The 18,148-nt window shown below is 51.3% G+C and overlaps 10 protein-coding genes across 10 annotated transcripts; 4 read left to right on the top strand and 6 right to left on the bottom strand.

The window, feature by feature from the left end:
* The first annotated feature begins 895 nt into the window (after positions 1-895).
* J3458_002232 (uncharacterized protein) lies at positions 896-3,809 on the top strand. The gene is made up of 2 exons (XM_066117195.1): positions 896-1,149; positions 1,277-3,809. The coding sequence occupies exon 2, from the start codon at positions 1,372-1,374 to the stop codon at positions 2,152-2,154; it is 783 nt and encodes a 260-aa protein (XP_065979087.1). The 5' UTR covers positions 896-1,149; positions 1,277-1,371; the 3' UTR covers positions 2,155-3,809.
* Positions 896-3,844, bottom strand: J3458_002231 (uncharacterized protein). The gene is made up of 3 exons (XM_007813318.2): positions 3,417-3,844; positions 3,082-3,331; positions 896-3,010 (listed from the first exon to the last, which is right to left on the bottom strand). Exons 1-3 carry the CDS (start codon positions 3,756-3,758, stop codon positions 2,520-2,522), a joined length of 1,083 nt encoding a protein of 360 aa, XP_007811509.1. The 5' UTR covers positions 3,759-3,844; the 3' UTR covers positions 896-2,519.
* Positions 3,845-4,335: 491 nt separating this feature from the next.
* Positions 4,336-5,792, bottom strand: J3458_002230 (uncharacterized protein; the record flags this gene model as incomplete). Its single annotated transcript, XM_066117194.1, has 3 exons — positions 4,336-5,495; positions 5,561-5,722; positions 5,786-5,792. The coding sequence occupies 3 exons, from the start codon at positions 5,790-5,792 to the stop codon at positions 4,336-4,338; spliced, it is 1,329 nt and encodes a 442-aa protein (XP_065979086.1).
* An 860-nt stretch (positions 5,793-6,652) lies between these two features.
* STI1 (Hsp90 cochaperone) lies at positions 6,653-8,624 on the bottom strand (the record flags this gene model as incomplete). Its single annotated transcript, XM_007813316.1, has 4 exons — positions 6,653-6,805; positions 6,883-8,093; positions 8,163-8,461; positions 8,554-8,624. The coding sequence occupies 4 exons, from the start codon at positions 8,622-8,624 to the stop codon at positions 6,653-6,655; spliced, it is 1,734 nt and encodes a 577-aa protein (XP_007811507.1).
* Positions 8,625-9,037: 413 nt separating this feature from the next.
* Positions 9,038-9,313, top strand: J3458_002228 (uncharacterized protein; the record flags this gene model as incomplete). The annotated part of the gene is made up of 1 exon (XM_066117193.1): positions 9,038-9,313. One exon carries the CDS (start codon positions 9,038-9,040, stop codon positions 9,311-9,313), a length of 276 nt encoding a protein of 91 aa, XP_065979085.1.
* Positions 9,314-10,073: 760 nt separating this feature from the next.
* On the top strand, positions 10,074-13,573 carry J3458_002227 (uncharacterized protein). Its single transcript, XM_007813315.2, has one exon. It carries the CDS (start codon positions 10,657-10,659, stop codon positions 12,133-12,135), a length of 1,479 nt encoding a protein of 492 aa, XP_007811506.2. The 5' UTR covers positions 10,074-10,656; the 3' UTR covers positions 12,136-13,573.
* Positions 12,198-13,664, bottom strand: J3458_002226 (uncharacterized protein; the record flags this gene model as incomplete). Its single annotated transcript, XM_066117192.1, has 2 exons — positions 12,198-13,483; positions 13,556-13,664. 2 exons carry the CDS (start codon positions 13,662-13,664, stop codon positions 12,198-12,200), a joined length of 1,395 nt encoding a protein of 464 aa, XP_065979084.1.
* A 175-nt stretch (positions 13,665-13,839) lies between these two features.
* J3458_002225 (uncharacterized protein) lies at positions 13,840-14,427 on the top strand. The gene is made up of 2 exons (XM_007813313.2): positions 13,840-14,215; positions 14,276-14,427. Exons 1-2 carry the CDS (start codon positions 14,078-14,080, stop codon positions 14,354-14,356), a joined length of 219 nt encoding a protein of 72 aa, XP_007811504.1. The 5' UTR covers positions 13,840-14,077; the 3' UTR covers positions 14,357-14,427.
* J3458_002224 (uncharacterized protein) lies at positions 14,428-15,295 on the bottom strand. The gene is made up of 2 exons (XM_066117191.1): positions 14,757-15,295; positions 14,428-14,691 (listed from the first exon to the last, which is right to left on the bottom strand). Exons 1-2 carry the CDS (start codon positions 15,052-15,054, stop codon positions 14,507-14,509), a joined length of 483 nt encoding a protein of 160 aa, XP_065979083.1. The 5' UTR covers positions 15,055-15,295; the 3' UTR covers positions 14,428-14,506.
* A 118-nt stretch (positions 15,296-15,413) lies between these two features.
* On the bottom strand, positions 15,414-17,958 carry J3458_002223 (uncharacterized protein; the record flags this gene model as incomplete). The annotated part of the gene is made up of 5 exons (XM_066117190.1): positions 15,414-16,387; positions 16,450-16,736; positions 16,790-17,542; positions 17,731-17,753; positions 17,875-17,958. 5 exons carry the CDS (start codon positions 17,956-17,958, stop codon positions 15,414-15,416), a joined length of 2,121 nt encoding a protein of 706 aa, XP_065979082.1.
* Positions 17,959-18,148: the final 190 nt, after the last annotated feature.

Raw genomic sequence — 18,148 nt, 5'->3', positions numbered from 1 at the left:
AAGAAAATGGTGGATGAGCTGGGGTGATGGGAAAAGTTGCCGGCTTGGCACTTGGCATGTCATTTGTGGTTGCAGGCGGAAAGGTGGAGTGACGATACCCAGTTGGGCGACCGAAGGTGAAGGACGACGGTCTGTCGCCAATGGCTGCGTTGGGCGAGAAAGAGCCTGATGTCCAAGTTGATTGTTTCGCAAAATATAACCAGGCAGTGCGACATGTTTCTATAGCCCGGTCAAGGTTGAGACACGGGAAACAGGAATACATCAAGTCTCAGCCTGGCTACTGGGAGGGATGTTTGCGCCATCAAAGCAGAGACGGCGAGATGACGAGACGACGAGACGAGACGCTGGATGGCTAGTAGAATTCTTAATCTGATTAACTGCAACAAAACCAACAAGTCTATTTCTGTGCTTACCTTGGCCCCGCTAGTCTAGTCCACTAGCTTCGGCCAGCCGGTCGCGCTTGCTGTTTTTCGTTCGCAGTTAGGGTGGCGGCCACAGAAGGTGCAGGTGGAGCCTCCTTCCACTCATGTATGCTGTACCGGACCAGGTTTCTTGCCAATAAAAAATGCTTATTTAAAAGACACATAAATTTATTAAGAAATTATATGATATTATAAGTACCTATTACTACCTAAGATATAAAAAGCTATAAATACATCTAGCTATTATTGCTGATATAAAAGTACTATGAAGTACTGAAAAAGAAGTGGGCCAAATACAGCAATTGAACCTGCGCACATTCAAAGGGATGTACTGTTGTGCGGAAGCGCGGAAGTACCTTGTGGCTTCAACCTGGCCGCACGTGTGGGGTCTGGCGCTAAACACCAAGATGGGTTTTCAACGAATCCAGAACGCACCCCCGATCTTCCGCCTTCTGCGTCTCTCGCCGCAAGCCCGCAGACACATGCTCAGTCCTCTAGAAACCAGTCACGGCAGCCCCATTGCCATCATCTGGTCGTTATTCCCATCCATCCCGGTCTCGGTCGCAGAGCTGATGAACTGTCTCCATTGTCACCCGGCTACCAACACCCATCTATTACGGAGTACGCCACTACACATCCTCTCCACTGCTTCTGTTGCTTTTGAGCGACTGTTACCCTGTCTTCCCGCCCACGTGCATCGGCCTCCCACTCTCAGGGTCCTTAGCTGGTAAGCTCCCACGCGATATATTTCCTGCAGTAGCCTCACATTCCATTACATGGGAAGCCGATTTATCCGAGAAGTCAGTTTGATTTTTTTTGTAGATTTTTTTTTAACAGCACAGTGTTTATCACAGTCCACCTATTCGTCCATCCGGACGTAATGTCCACTGGTGTGTGTCTTGCTGTCTGTGTGGTTCTTATCTAACATCTTAATTTGGTGTCAATCAAGATGTCCTCCACCATGGCGGTTCAAACGCCCGCGAAACCATCAATTACAGTCAATGACGCCAGCAATCACGACGACCTTCCTTCGTTGACCTTTAGTGTCGTCACCAAGGAGGTCGAGAAACAAGATGCGATGAGACTAGTTGCCGACAGCATAGCACAGCAGCGACAAACTGCTTCCTTCTCCGTCATCGTTCATCCCGCATGTTTCGTGGGCTTGGTTGCAGCTTGCACCGCCATTTACCGGCAAAATGCGCACCGCGACTTTGGCACTGCGCTCGTCATGGTTTGCGGGCTTGTAATTGCCTACCTGGCGGGCGTACGGCTCCTGACGGCAAATTATATTCGACTCGCCGAGAGCTTGAAGTGGAAAGAATGGATCGCCAGTCCTGGAGGCAAGGAGGACTACGTTCTTGCTGCCCGGTATGGAGACGAACTCATTGCGACTACCGTCCTGCGACTGGTGGCGCCGTCTGGATCGATCAGGAAGACGGCATCATCCTCGGTCAAGGGTGGTAGCGGAGTTATCCGTGCCTGGACCACCAAGTACAGATATCGCAACAAGGGCATTGGAGGGGACATGCTGCGCCTTGCTATCCTGACGACCCGAAGCAAATGCGGCGACGATGCGCAAGTGACATTTGACCCGGATCACGCCAATAGCGCTCGTCCCCTTCACGACATGTTCAACCGACCCTTCATCAAGCGGGAGGAGAGGGCAAAGAAGGCGTTGGCTCATGCACTGGAAGCTTGCGATCGGGGAGAGAGCAGTTTTCAGATGGAGTAATGTTTCAAATTATGTGAGAGTCTGCGTTGGGTAACTGTAAATGGTGAAACTGTGTTGGAGACATGTATAGACATATAAACAGTCATGGGGGTTTTTTAGGACGACTTTTAATTAGATACCCGATTCAAATCAGCCACTTCACCTTGAACACCACCGTTGATATTTATCTATCATTGCTCTCAATCGTGCGTGCTATCTGTATTTTTCTCCAAGTCAACGATGCATTGCACGACTCTTATTCTTAACCAGTATTCAACATCATTTGTGACTAGGTTCCTCCATCATTCCACTACCCCACTACTCATCGGTTGCATGTCCTTCTAACATGACCGTGTCCAAGCCAAAGCAAACAAAACCTCACCACCCTACAACTCAGACCTCTCCTTCTCCTTCTCCTCTCTCAACGCCCTCAAAGCAAACAACTCCCTCGGCCGGCCGGCAGCATCGCAGCTCGAAAACCTCCACCGCGGGCCGTGCCTCATCCCCACCAGATTCACCATACTCCACCGAACGGCCTCGGGCATGCGCGGCCAGTTCCTCCACACGCCGCCCTCAAACGTCCGGTCCGTGTTGAGCAGGAAGAACGGCAGCACGTCGACGTACCCGGCCCTTGTGACGGTCTTCTTCCCCCACGCCTTGAGCATGTCGCCCGCCAGCGCGCCCCGGAGCGACTCCCGCGCCGGCGCGTTCTCGTGCGCCGCCATCCCCGCCATGACGGCCACCTCGTTGTGCAGGTGTGCCGAGAGGTCCGCCGCAAACGAGTCCATCACCCCGAGGAGGGCCCCGGGGCTATACGCCGTCGCGTTGGTGCCGTTGAGAAGTGCCTGGAAGGCAGCGAGCCCCGGTAGGAAGGATTCTATAAAAAAAACCAGTGTGTCAGTATTGTGTCTTTGCGTGTTGACAAAAAATTGCGCCTCTCGTGAGTACCGTGCTCCTGCGTCATGTTGCCCCAGATCCCGTCGTCCCTGAGTATGCCGACCATGTCCGGGAACAGCCTGTCCTCCTCGTCGTCGTGGTGCGACACCAGGAACTTGTGCCACGTCAGGGCGTACGCCGCAAAGTCGGGCACGTCGCCGCCCCGGACGTGCGGCGCCTGCAGGTAGATGGAGTTGTAGCCGCGGATGATGGCGTTGTGCAAGAGCGCCATGTGCGTGGCCGCCGTGGTGAAGAGGTCGTCCTAGCCAAACGGTCGCGTTCAGTCTTCTGTCAGTCACACTCCCCCCGGGGTCTCACTCTCAACTTGAAGGGGCGCGGAAACAAACCTTTTGATGCAACGTCCACGGAGTATCGACCAGCTTCAGTGGTCCATCCGCCCACTCGCCGGCCGGCGGCGCTCCGCGGTCATGAAAAAATGGCGACCGGCGAGAAAACAGGTTCGCCCCGAGAAAGACGTAGAATACGATTGCTATGAACCCGGCCGACCACATCTGGGCAAACGCAACAGAAACACACTTCCACACTCCACACTCAGTCACGGCGGTCTTGGGGCCCTGAGAATGCAGGAGGAGTTTTAAAAAGAGGAGCACTTTTGATTCCCTTCTTGTGAATTTGAAAATTGCGAGAGTGAGGATGAAGATGGGGGAAGCATGTGAGAAGAACTTCATCCTGGGGTTGTGTACGAGAGTCGACCGATGTTTAGCTAATAGGGGACTTGTGATTGGCGCTTGGCCCGGATCCGGGGGATTCCGTGGTTCGGTGGTGGGTTGATCAGTCTGGGGTTGAGCCGCTGTCCGTTACTACGGTTGAAGTTTAAACACTAAAAAGGCCGATTAGACCGGGGTTATAGCGATGCAATGACTGGTGCTGATAAATTGTGCCAATAGCGACTCTATACGCGGTGCATTGTATATTCCCAGTTACAGCGGGTGTCAAAATGATGCACTTTGCTAACACAGTCAGCCCGGCTCGGGTCTTGTTCACATGCCTACGAATAAATACAAATAGTCTAATTAGAAGATTTGTTCGACCAAGTAAACGACATAAACTAAATGCATTATGGCGTTCCATAGCGTTATATCTGCCGTGTGAGCATGTATCTACGACACTTTTGTAAACTACATCAGACCCCGTCGCTAATCTGGATAAACCCTAGCTAGGGCCAAAAAAAATACGAATGCAAATGCTTTTTCTATCATGATGAACAATCCACTTGATAAATGTCTCTCTCTAGCTTGGCACCAACTATGCAAATGCACCCACAATGGCCATCAGCAGAGAACCAGCAACCACAGCTAGATACGCCTGAAGGCGCTTCTTGCCCTTGAGGACGCGATAGCTTTTCTCTGTCAAGAAATCCTCTGCCAGGAGCTGTACCAGGCCCGCATATAACAAGAGACCTGACGAGATAGCATTCATAAATCCCACCACCAAAAGGCCGCCCATGGACGCAGGGTCATACATCTTGTGGACAATCAGACCAATGGCCTGACCAAGGGGCGTTGTGAAGCCATAAGCTAGAACCATGAGCCACGGCCGGATCGAGTTTTTGGGAAACGATATAGCGGCAATGCGGCTGCCTAGAGCAAGACCCTCAAAAGACTGGTGGAAGCTGATGGCAATTAAGAAGACGACAAATGCTGGTCCGGTGGCTACAGAAATAGCCATTCCAATAAAAACGCTGTGGAATAGAATACCAGCTTCAAGTAGAAGACACTGCAGAAGCTGTCGTCTAGTCTCCTCCGGTGACTTCGGGTGTAGAGTCGGCTCCGATGGGTCCGTCCGAGCCCCGGGCTTTGTTAAGGAGGCATATGCGCCATTGCGATTGTCATTGACAGGAGCAGGGTCCAGTTCATCCATGTCAAGTTCCAAATCAGAATCGCCTTCATTGAACTCGTTTTCTGCGGATGCGCGTCGGTGTGTGGTTGTGGTAGGCGTGGATTCGGGGGCCGGCGACACCCCGGCCACAAGACCCTGCGTGGCCTCGGCGTCGTCACCCACTGAAACATCCTGCGGTCTGTGATTTCTCGTCCGTCCCCCAGACATGCCAGGGTGATCATGAAGCGGTACATCCTGAAACTCGCCGCCACCGTCGCTTTCGTCGCTGTCGAAATAGTTGTGCACGTGGGAGTGCGAATGGCCGGCACCACGTGCTGTCAAGTAGGATTCGACGCCGACAACCATAATAGCAGACACCATGGCCACGAAGCCAGGAAGTGGCGTATACCCTTGGCTGAAGAAATAGGGCAAGCACGGGTCGGTTAGGGATTCGAATGCCATTGGGAGCAGGTGCACGAATGCCGTAGCAAGCAGCACTCCAGTCCCTACATGTTGGCAGTAGAAGATGATGGTTTTCTGTCGTTTCCCGGTCGTCGCGCGTCGTGATATTAATGGAAGCCCGCAAGCTTTGGCACCGTCAGGTCAGTCACCGAAACTCCAAGCTTGGACGAATGTAAACCCGGACTCATACCTAGTGTGCTCAGGGTCAAGATTAATAGCAACGCAAAGATGTGCGCCACAGTATCATACCACCCAGTTTCCTTACTGCCGCAAGCTGGTCTCTCGCCGTCTTCCTTGCGTCGTTGGAGCTCTGCGAGTAGTAGCCTTGTGGAAATCGTTGACCATTGCGGATCTGGAGAGGGAACATTGTTAGTCTTGGGTTTGGAACCCGACAATGGTTGCATCTTGAGCTCACCAGCCATTGTGTCGATGCCAATATGGTCGGTCGCCAGACTAACTACTCCGTTGAGCAACTGCAGCTCGTCTCATGGCGTACCGAGGGAACGAAAAACCGACAAAGGATGAGAAAGCTCAACTTGGGAGGCCAGGTGGACTATACATTGTAACGTCAGCGTCTGGTACTTCTGCGTACCTCCGTACTTGAATCCCCATTGCAAACTTAAGTGCAGGGGGCCAACTGGTTTGGCCTATTGTTGCGAGGGCACATGTGCAGTGCTTTAGTGTGGGGCTGCTCCGTAGAGCGCGTAGCATTGAAATCGTTCGGGCCCCAGCGCCCCCCTCTGGTGCCTCAGGTACTAACTGCACTGCCAACATTTGAACAGCCCCGCCCCTTGCTCTCGCATTGACTGAGCAAGTTTCCCGGGGTCTGGTTCGTTCTTGTTCACCTTGTTGGACCGAACTGCTCAAGCTTGGTGTCAAAACCGTGCCACAGTCCACACACTGATCAATGCTAGTCATTTATGCCAGAACTCGTGCCGTCTCACATTAAAACTGCCTTGGCCGTTAATTATACACATGGTTACCGGGTACTTTTACCATACCTGCCATCAATGGCAAAAATTTGCTGTCAGTCGGCCTAAAACAACTCCACGGGGCGGTAAAAGCTAAAAGGCTGAAAGGCCGAGGCCTTGGACGGCGTGCTCACATGCGATAAAATCGGGCCATCGTTTTCAGTGTCCCAAAATAGTCAATCAAACAATTTTGACATGACACGGGGACATTGGCGAATCCGAGGTGAACATGAGTAAACTTTTTATCATTAACTTCATAAAGCTTTCCGACACATGGTATCTTTACAAAACTCCCCAACACACACTCCAATTTATCGGCCAACTCGAATAACACCAGCAGCCATGAGCTTCTGGATCTTTGATCGGACACCCGGGTTCTTCATGTGTTCCTGAAGTGCCATGGGGTTGGACTGGGCCTGCTGCAGGATGGACTGCATGACAGGATCTTGCATGATGCTCATGATCTAAGTCCGAAATGTCAGCATGGCCAGGGAAATCACAGGGAAATATCAAGGAGTCGAGGCTAGGTGGATAAACTTACATCTGGGTCCTTCATCAATCTCTCCCGAGTCTGCTCCTCAGTCTCGTTATCACGTGCAGAGTACATGGCGTTCAGTGCCTTCTGCTGCTGTTGCTCGATTTCACGAGCGTTGGCATTATTGTGGAACTCCTGGTCGACCTGAGTGGCATCAGTGCAGGCATCCACGCAGTCTGAGTACTTGCGCATGCCGAAGAAAGCCTGAGCCTTGCGAATGTATGCTCGGATGAACTTGGGGTCCTTCTTGATGGCCATGTTGCAGTCATCCACGGCACTAGGAAACTCGAACAACTTGATAAAGGCCGCAGCACGGTTGCTGTAGCCCCGAGCATCATGGGGGGCACGCTTGATCATCTCTGAGTACGCTTGGACAGCCCCAGGGAAGTCGTTCTCTTTGAACTTCTTGTTGCCCTCTTCACGAGCCTCCTCAGCTTTGACGGGGTCGATATACGCATTCTTTTCAGCCTCAACCTTCGCTCTCTCCGCAGCCCGCAGCTTGTTCAAAACATCAGGTGTTCGGTGCTCAGTCAAGGATTTGCTGTAATTCTCCACAGCTCGGGCCATGTCGCCCTTCTTCTCGTAAGCAGAACCGATACGGGCGTAGCTCTTCGCAATAAGTTTGTATTCGGCGTAGACGGCGCGACCCTCCTCAACAGCCTTGGTGCAGGTTTCAATGCACTTGTCGTAGTCACCCTTTTCGAAGTAGGCAGCCCCCAAGTTGTTGAGGTAGGTGATATCATGGAAGATGTCCCAAGCTTTAGAGTAGTGCTCAATGGCTTCATCAAACTTGCGCTTCTTGTAGTTCTCGGTGCCTAGAAGCTTTTCCTTGTCGGCCTCCTCCTTTTTCTTCTTCTTCTCTAGTGCCTCCTCATCGAGTTCCTCGGGCTCGGGTTCAGGTTCGGGGGCTTTGGCGGGCTCAGGCTTCTTGGGCTCGGGAGCATCGGGCATGTTCGTGTCACCGCGGGGATCCGTATCACGCACGTCCATATCGACTCCCATCAAGACACCGAGAACCTGGATCATTCTGGGGTCACTGAAAAGATCCTGAGGATTTCCAGGGTTCTGCTGCATCTGCTGCAACTTGGCCATAAAGGAGGGATCTGCTAGAAATCCACTGGTCTTGGGGTTTTTGGCAAGCTTCTGGATCAGATTTGGGTCTTTGAACATCTGTCCGAGGCCTCCAGTAGGGTCTGCTCCAAAACCACCGGCTCCGCCTGATAAACATCAAGTCAGCTGTATTCCCGGGGACAAAGGTATATGTGTGCATTTATTTATTAACATACCTGCTTCATTTTGCATAGCCTTCTCGACAGAAGCTAAACCACTCTTCAGCTGAGCATTGTTGGCATCTAGTTTCAGACCCTCGCTATAGGCATCGTTGGCGCCGAGCAAGTCGCCCTTTCCATGAAGAGCAGCACCCTTTCGGCCCCAGCCCTTGGCCCAATCAGGCTTAATCTGGGTGGTTTTCTCGGCATCAGCCAAAGCATTGTCCCAGTCCTTTTTGGATGCGTAGGCAGCAGATCGGTTGCTGTACAGGATGTGGTTCTCAGGTTGGAGGGCAATAGCCTGGGTGAACTTCTCTCTGCAGTAGCACAAAACAGGTTAGCTTAAATTGCCGACAAATCTTTACCGTACAGAAATAGAGAGATATTAGGGGCTATGGTTAGGACATACATAGCGTCATCAAAGTTCTTTTCGGCAATGGCCTTGTTGCCAAGAGCTTTGAGCTCGTCTGCGGAAGCCATAGTATGATGTGTTGGGAAATCGTCACTTCGTTGGAGAAGGGATTCTGGTTTTTGAAGAGACAATAATTCTGCCCAGATCTGGGAATAGTGTTTGCTTAAAGAACAGAGTTGACAATTGAGGTTGTAGGCGCCGCTGTGGGGAACTAGTCTATAGAAAATCATGGAAGAGCTCAGCCCACGTCCAACAGCCCAGCCTTCGCAGCCTTCTAGCTGTTTCGATGGCGGGCCGTAGCCTAACGGCCCCATTGGCCATCAATTCATAGCTGGTGTGGGGCAGCAGAGACAGAGCACCTGGGGTCAGCTGGTCAGCTGGTGCTACCAACATCAAATTCATCAATGGTCCAGATGGCGCAACGATACGCTGGGAACATCAGCGTGTGTTTACCTTTCAATATTACAAACAGGACCATAAGATGAGCAAAGATGATACAATCGCCAACCCGGAATCTGGACCTGTTCATATCATCAACCCTCAATTCAGACACACTCAAACGGCCATAGTCCTCCACGGACGAGGCAGCAATGGTCAAGAGTTTGCCGATGATTCTTCTCATCCCCACCATCTGGCACGAATCCCTAGCCTCAGCGCTGCCCGGATGGCGCTGGGTGTTTCCTTCATCCCCGTCTCTCTGGAGCATGACCTTTCAAGAATCAATACCGGCTTGGACCGAGGCTCGGTCGTTGACTGACACCACTGCCCGACAAGATCTACAGATTAACGGCATTGCAGCATCAGTGAGACATATTCGGGTCCTTGTAGATGAAGAGGTTGCGAGCACGTGGAATTGGGGCATTTTTTGGCTCCAGCACCTGGCTTCCGTTTGCTGCGAATATAGAACGAGCACTTGGCTTATTACACGCTACGGCTGATACGAGCACAGAGCCAATACCGGTAGAAGACGAATCTGACGCCTTTGTTAGGGACATGATTGCACTTGGCAGACAGCCACAAGGCAAAGCCTCAGCCATGAGCATCCTCCTGGGACATGGTGATGATGACGCATACGTTGACATTACCCTTGGACGGCAAGCTAAGGATGTGCTTTCAAAGGCTGGTTCTACAGTCGAGTGGAAGGAGCACTCTGACGCTGAGGAAGAGGGTCATTGGTTCAAAGTGCCGGATCAAATGGATGATATTTATCAATTCATCAAAGAAAAATTTGCCCACGAGGTAGTTAGAATGAAACCTAAGCGTAGCGTGCCGAGCGAAATGCAAACATGTGCTTCATGCTCTGTAGATCCGTATTGCACCCAGCACTGCCAGTACACGTGTGGAGGAGGCATGGCGAAGAGAGATACGCCAGGGTTACTGTAACAGCTTCCATCATTGGGTAGCAAAAGAAGCTGCAACAACATTAAACCTAGTAAAGTTTCCGAGTTCTGACGCACCTGCATGTCATCATCTGCTCGGCAATATCCGAACTAAAATCACCAGCTGACCTCAAACCCCGCAAAATGAATGCCTAGCTGGCTAGCTCTCCCGACAAGATTGAAAATGCAGCAAAAAGCACCTGACTGGACTGTGGCCTCGAATACCAAACGAGAGTACAATCCGCGCAATATTCTCATCACCCCAACCCGCAAATTTATATCAAATAACATTTTGCCATTGTCAGCCGTGTCCTCAACTCTACACGGATGATCGATTTCCCCGCCACCTAAATTGTCCTCTATAAACGGGGACGGAATAATATTAAAAATCCTCAACTGGCAACCACGAATTTGGAGTCCCGACTCGCACGGGGGCATGTTGACACAAATACAACTACAACCGCCGAAATACTTTCTAGCCCTGGAGCCAATTGCAACTTGTGCAATATATTGGCAGCAACTTGACCGATGGATAGCTACGGATCTATTACGGACGTTGAACGTCCCGATCCGGAGTAGTTGAGTTTCAACTTTCAACCATAAAACGCAACAGCAGCACGAGGGTGGCATCCCTTTATACCGTCCATATTAACCACCTGCCTTTGATATTTGACTTTTTATCCCCTCCCCCTCCCCCAGGGCGTTGTTACCGCTAGCAAAGATGCCAGAAATAGCAGAACGCCACGACATCATCATCTTGGGGGCCGGCCTCTCTGGCATAAACACTGCCCACGTCCTCCGCGAACAACTGCCCCATCGTCGCTTCGCCATTCTCGAGGGCCGCTCCGTCATAGGCGGCACATGGAGCTTCTTCAAGTTCCCCGGCTTCAGGTCGGATTCGTACATGACCACCTTTGGATTCAGGTGGCACCCCTGGCCGCACGCGCACAAGATTGCGTCGTCCGCAGAAATCGTCGCCTACATCGAGGACGCCGCCAAACAAGACGGCACATATGACCAGATCCGGTTCAACCACCAAGTCGTCGACGCGGAATGGCGCGACGAGGACGGCTTTTGGCGATTGACCGTCGAGCATGCCGGAGAGACCAAGGTTCTGGCGGCAACCTTCGTCATTGGGTGCACGGGGTACTATGCCTATGACCAGGCCATGCCGGCCGTGATCCCTGGCATCGAGAGCTTCGCAGGCACCGTGGCGCACCCCCAGTGGTGGCCGGAGGATTTGGACTGTTCCAACAAGCGTGTCGTGCTCATCGGCTCCGGCGCAACGGCGTATACCATTGTGCCGGCGCTGGCTGATCGGGTCGCGCAGCTGACCATGGTCCAGAGGAGTCCCAGCTACGCGGCCGCGATCCCGACGACGTCGTGGCTGGACACGCTGCTGCGGACCATTCTGCCCATCAGCCTTGCGCACAAGATCTGCTGGTGGAAGGACATCGCCTACGAGATGTTCATAACGCAGTTCATGGTGCATTTCCCCAGTGTTGCAAGGTTCGCCCTGCGGCTCAACACAAAGGGCGCACTGCCCAAGGACTGTGACGTCGACATTCACTTCAAGCCGCGGTATGACCCCCTCCAGCAGCGGTTGTGTCTCTGCCCGGATGGCGATTTCTTCCAAGCCTTGCACCGCGGTAATGTCGAGCTTGTTACAGACGTCATTGACAGGGTCACGCCCGATAGCATCCTGCTGCAGTCGGGTCGCAAACTCGACGCCGACATAATTATCACCGCGACAGGGCTTTATTTCCAAATCATGAGTGGTATAGCTGCCAATGTTAATGGGGTCCGGATCGTCCCCGGTTCGCGTTACACCTGGCGAGGCACCATGCTCGAGTCTCTCCCCAACATGGGCTACGTTTTGGGTTATGTGTTGCAGTCGTGGACACCCGGGGCCGAGGCAATTGCCAAGCTGCTTGTGCGTGTTATCAAGAGCATGGAAGACAAACAGGCTACCAAGGCCATGCCCGTACTGGAGCACAGGAAAGACATGCCGAGAAAACTGGCGGTTGATTTGAACAGCAATTACTTTGTCAAGGCGGCTGACAGAATTCCCAAGGTTACGGGGGAGGACCCGTGGTATGGACGTACGCACTGGGTTCGTGACATGTGGAGCGTCTTGTTTGGAGATATTAACAAGGGGTTGGAGTTTAGCGGACTGAAAGAGGACAAGAAGAGTTTGTAAGATGAACTGAAGAGGCGGCTTGCACCAGGGGTATAGTCTATTAATTATGAGGAAATTAATTATCATAATCCTGCATCCAGTTCAGATTGATCCGGCCGTCTAGGCGTGGTTCCAAGACTATCCAAGCCTCGTTCACCAACCAATTCAATATTTGGCCCTGTAGTACTGGCGGTATCGGGATCTACTTTCCCTTGTGCCATGGCTTCTTGATATTTTTTCCCGGTTTCGTCCAGCAGCGCCTGTACCTCTGTTTCCCGCTTGACGATATCCTCCCTCTCCTTCCTAAGTTGATCCAAATGAGCATTTTTCGCCTTAAGATCATTTTCCATTGCCCTGAGTGTAGCTTGAAGCCGTGTCAGGCACTCTGACAAGCTTGGCAGTGGTGTAATCTTTGGGGGAATTTGGAGCAAATCTTCGGCTGGATTTTTTCTTGGCTTTTTCAAGCCATCAAGTCCTGCCTTGCTTTGTGATGCCTCATACGCCATTCTCCTTTCGGCGTCGCTGTCTGAGGAATCGTCTGAGCTGTGACCTTCAGCAGCTGTGATCAATTCTGCCATTTGCTTCCTCTCTTTTCTTCTACGTTCCTTTTCGGCACGCTTGCCTAGCGAGAGACCGCCGTCCTCGACATAATCATCGAATCCTTCTCCGAGGTCTTCATCTTCTGCCAGTAATCGGCCGTCATCCTTCTTCTTGCGCCCAAAGGCATCCGAGTCGTCGTCTTCAACAGACAAGAAGCCTTGCTCTTGAGCCAATCTGGCGCGACGTTCCTTTCTTTCGCGTATCTCAGCCTCCGAAAGTATCTGTGTGCCTTGTTTCGGTGACAAAGCCCCTGGGTATTCGACCACTAAAGCTCCGTCAAGCTCCGATGGATCCAATTCCATCTCGTCAGCATCGCTAATGTGCAAGGTAGCGATATCCTGTGGTGTACTCGGCGTCGAAGACTGTAGCTCGTCCAGATATTCCTTGCTGTATCTTGGCCGGTCCTCTTCTTCCTCCTGCGTAGATCTCGTTGGGAGTGTTCGTACAGCAATACCACGTTTCACGGCGCTGTTCTCAAGCGCTCTCTGTCCGAGCGACACTTGCTTTGGTATAGCCAAATCTTCAGAGTCGTCATTTTCGGGACCACCGCCAAAGGACAATCTAGTCTTGGGACCCTTCTTCTTTTGTTTTCCGGCGCCGGGTCGATTTGGCCGTACGACGACTGGCCCATCGTCCTCTGCATCTTCGTTGGCTGTGCTTCCAGGTGCGCCTGAGGTCTCTCCTTCTCCTAGATTGAAAGTTTTTCGCAGCCCTGACTGTCTAAAAGGTTTGCGCCCGGATTTCGAGCCAAATAGAGGTTTATATACTTCTGTCCATACATAATTAGCCTTGAGATATCATCAGAAAAAAAAGAATCGCACGATGGGAGAGGGTCCCTCACCTTCTTTGGAGCCAGCGGCGTCCAAGCCTGACGACGAGCTGCCGTCTGATCCCTCCTCATCATCGACCTTGATCACTCTAGCTTTGCGCTTGGCCGCAAAGGAACTCATCCTGCAATCATTTTTAGTTGGTCATTGTGTCCAGAAATCGGATCACGTTGTCGCAAAGATCAAAAGCCCATGACGCAGGCAACAGCTATCTTATCATCACGTGACAAATACTATGCCCGTGTTCTAGTAGTGGGTAATCGCGACGCATCAAAGAGCTTTCAACAGCATCTTATGCCCAGATTATTGAATAGCTCAAGATGGCGCCCGCGCAACCTGAGCTCAAAAAGGTATGTGAATGAATTTGCCGCAGGACTGTCGTATTTTATGCTTTGGTCAAAGAAAGGTTGCTTCTCCGACAAGGGAGTCTGCACACAAGACCGAATCCAAGCTAATATATTCCCAGTATCTCGAGAAGAGACTATTCGTGCAGCTGAACGGTAGTCGCAAGGTTATCGGAGTTTTGCGCGGATACGATGTACTATTCCCTTGAAACCTTCGTCACGCGCCCCAATTGGATCATGCTAATCACGCCGAAGGTGTTCTTGAACATTGTCCTCGACGAAGCGGTGGAAGAGAAAGAAGGTGGAGATAAAGTCAAGCTAGGCATGGTTGTACGTTGACATCACAAGCAACTCCCTGTCCATAGGATGTAAAACTGACTTGATGATCAGGTTATTCGAGGAAACTCAGTTGTCATGATGGAGGCCCTAGACAGAATCGGCGGCGACGACCGACAACATCATCATCGATAATTCAATACCAGATGCAAAGATGCAAGTTGACTATGAAAAAACTGTTTGGCGTTCTCGGATGATATTGATGACGTAAAATTGGGAGGTTTTGCGCAGGAATAAATTTTCGCTCTGGCTCTTTATCATAGACAAATGACAAAAGGAGAAGCCCTATGCACTTTGCTGCTGAGTCCAAAACTTCTCATCGTACCAGTCCATCATCTTACCGCTATACTTCTTCTGCCAGCCTTTGATGCCGCCCTTGAGAATGGCAGCAGACATGCTTGCTTCGCCCATTTCGTTGAGATAATCCTGCATCCAGCCGGCACATCTAGGGCCCCGGCCGTTCGAACTTCCTGTTTGGGAGGGGTCAGTCTCACTGGAGGTTTCGTAGACCATGTGATCAAGCGAAGCAGCTCACCGCAGTAGAAGATGATAGTTTTGACATTGGCTTGTTTACACAGTTGATAAATCACGGGCCGAGTTTGGTATAACGTGTGAGCTGGGAGGTTGAGAGATGTGGCAACTGTGCCGCCCTCCCAGTCCGTTCGACGAACATCCACGAGGAGAAAACTCTTTGCGCTATTTGGCCCGGCGGAGGCATGGCTCTCCAGGAGCTGTGCGACGTCTTCTGGCTCGAGGGCGTGAACAGGAGCTTTCGGCTCGGGGAATGATGACCACCATGGCGGGGCATCTTGGGCTTGGGTGACTGCCGACATTGGGATTATTCGAGGGCAGCGTGTTAGAGGTATCAGGCGCAACTTTCAGTGTGTGTAAAATGAAACTTATGGCTGAAAGCAAGGATGAAAGGAGCCTAGGTGGTCAATACCAAGAAATACTGACGGAGGGGGAGTGTTTTGCGTTGGAGTAGATTGGAGGTTCAGTTGCCCCACCAAGTGCGTCCTTAACTGGGCTGGGAACTGAGGCATATCTACAGGCAGTCATCGAAGTTGATTAAACAGCGAAAATGTCATTATTAATAGGAGTATTTCTTCCAGATACAGATCGCCTATACATCCTAGGACAAGTCCAATCCCATTTCCGAAACGCCACTCATATCATCTCCAGTAATATTATTTCATATCTGAGGCTGTTGTCCTACTGGCCCCTGTCCCATAGAATTCATGACTAGAGTTCCCCAATCCAAATATCCGTCAAACCAAACAGTAGGGTCGATTCCATCTAAAAGATCCGAAGTCCAAGGAGTGCTATCCAGGAAATTTTGAATCCGAGTTTGATCCTGCGCAAACCCGTTATTGGCCATACCGTTGGGAGGCGGACCCATGTTCGCAGACGACGTTTGGGGATATGATCCTCGCCATTCTTGAGGATGTTCAGCCTTGCTTAACCGATCATGGCTTTCAGTTGCAGCAGCTACGAGCTCTGCCCAGCGTTCGAGTTTGACACGCGTGATGCGGACTTTAAGAGCGCTAAAGGTCCACACGTTGTTGTCCATCTTTTCTTCCTCTGGTGCTGTTTGTTGGAAGATATTGTTGACTTGCTCACATTTAGAACACATCGAGGAAAGTATTTCTGGAATGTTTATCGTCAGTCCTGGCTGCGACTGGAGCTGGGTTTGCAAACCAGCAAGAGCTGCGATGAGATCTTGATCCACAGACTCGCCACACCGTGGTTTCTGGTCGCTCTGAGTGTACCCCTGGAATGGTTTGGATCCGGATAACCCATTAGTAGCCATTTGCGAATCTGGATCGTACGCTGAGCTGCCCTCCCCAAGAGGCATTGGTGTGCCTCCTTCGTATACCGTCCTGGGCGTTGCCAGCTGCGCCCACCGCCCCATCATCGTGATGGCGTATACCAATTGCGACATGATAGTGGTAGTGTGCCTGAAGTAAGAAGAAGCAGGCACCGAAAGCCAGCTATCAAACCAGTTTCGGAGCGCTGCACTAGACTGATAAAGCTTATCGAGCGGAGTGCCTCGACCAAGGGGTCCGGCTGTGAGGGACTGCGAGAGAGCGTTGACAAATGCCAAGTCGACTGCAGGAGGCTCATAGAGTCTAAGCATTGCCGTGTTAAGGTACGACAAGAAGACGCCTGTAAGCTGTTAGTATATTCATTTTGCAACGACTTCTGCGAAAGAGCAGAGATCAGCATACCGTCATTTTGCAGTTTTGGAGGCATAGTATTGCGCATTGTCTCGATTTCATTTTGAAACGCAGCAATGTAAGCCGACATGGGCGCAGACGGAAGCCCAGGAATATCCTCTACAGCCTTATCCTTAGAACTGAGTTCGAAAATGCGTTCTGTCAATCGCTGCACTCTGACTAGGTAAAGAAGAGTCATGTCGGACTCATATTCTCTCGAATTCTCAAGCACTGTCATACAATCCTGAATGTACGCCGTGTATTTCAAAGATTCAACTCTGTTGAAACTGACTGAGATGCTAGGCCATGTTAGAATAGGCTTTAAAAACTGTAACCGGCGCATTAGACTTACTTGCACGTCAAAAACCAGACTCCGAGAAGAGCCCTTCTTTCTTCATTTGTTCGCCCAGGAGGTTCATCAGGTCTTGCTACCATCAGTCTTGTCTGCTCTCGTAATCCAGGTGCCCAGTTCAGACCTAGGTCAGCAACAAGGCTCATTGCCAAGGCAATCAGATTGTTCATCTGACCATGCATTAGGCAGTGATACTGGTGCCATGAGATCATGAGCATCACGCCTTGCAACAACTCCAATGACCTAGCTGAGCGGATGAGAACATAATCGGCAATATGGCTCATCAGGCGGTACATCTGAGCCCTCATTGACCTCAGACTACGAAATGATGTGACCATTCTGATTGCCGACATCAAGAATGGTCGGTTAGAACGTAGTTCAGATGCAGAAACCGATGGTGGAATAACCACAAAGGGGAAAACAGGCTGCATCTGAGCTCGGTAGAGCTCCAAAAGCACATCGTCAGAATCTGGCGGGGGAGGTGCATCACGGGGCGCATCGCCGGGTTCGGGGCGGCAAATACATGCTGGAATTGCATAACAGTTGTAGGTCTCTGGAATCCTCCAGGAGCTTGAATATGGCAGGTATGATGTCGTAGAGTTTGTTGACGGCGTATCATGCGTTATGGCGGAGTGCTCTCTGGCAGCCACATCGCTAAGAGCACCTAGCGCAGATTGATTACTGTTCAACTCACCCGAGGCTTGAAGAAGGTTGACCAAGCCATTGAGTCTCTCTTCAATCTGGGCGGTTCGACTGTTGTGCGGTAGTTAGTACATTGTGAAGGCGTCATTTCACTTACATGCCCCCAAGATGAGCCGAGGTTGGCTAGGAAATCGGCATGCGGCGTTCAATAAGAATTGGAATCGCATTGCAAGGGCAATAAGTTACTCACGATGGCTTTGCTTGACGTTTTTTGCGTGGTCGATGAACTTGTCCCGTACATTCCTTCAAGAGTCTCTGACACCTGCATCAAAAAACATGTGCTATCAGCCGACATACCCACACATAACAAAAAGGGCGGACCTTTCGGAACTGATGACAATCAATTCGGTCGGGCAATTTCCAGCCCTATCAAAACCACTTACCTGTCGCACTTTGCGCTCGGATCTGGGTTTGATCTGATGCATTTTGCTTTGGCCGTTGCGCACGCCGAGCACGCCGCTCCCCATTTCGCCGTTGGGAGCTTGTTGTCGTCAGGCTTACTATCACCGTCTTGGTTCGCCATGTTTGCCAGTGGCATCACATGACCAGACAAACGCCGTCTTAGCCCACTGATGTGGTACGTAGGACGGTTTTCTTCAGCCTTTTCGGCTAAAATAAGTCAACCCCGGCGGGCTTTTCGCTTGGAAAGAGAACAAA

The sequence above is a fragment of the Metarhizium acridum genome (genome assembly GCF_019434415.1).
Source record: "Metarhizium acridum strain ARSEF 324 chromosome Unknown scaffold_1, whole genome shotgun sequence".
Lineage (NCBI taxonomy): Eukaryota > Fungi > Ascomycota > Sordariomycetes > Hypocreales > Clavicipitaceae > Metarhizium > Metarhizium acridum.
This window is presented reverse-complemented; position numbering and strand designations above follow the sequence as displayed.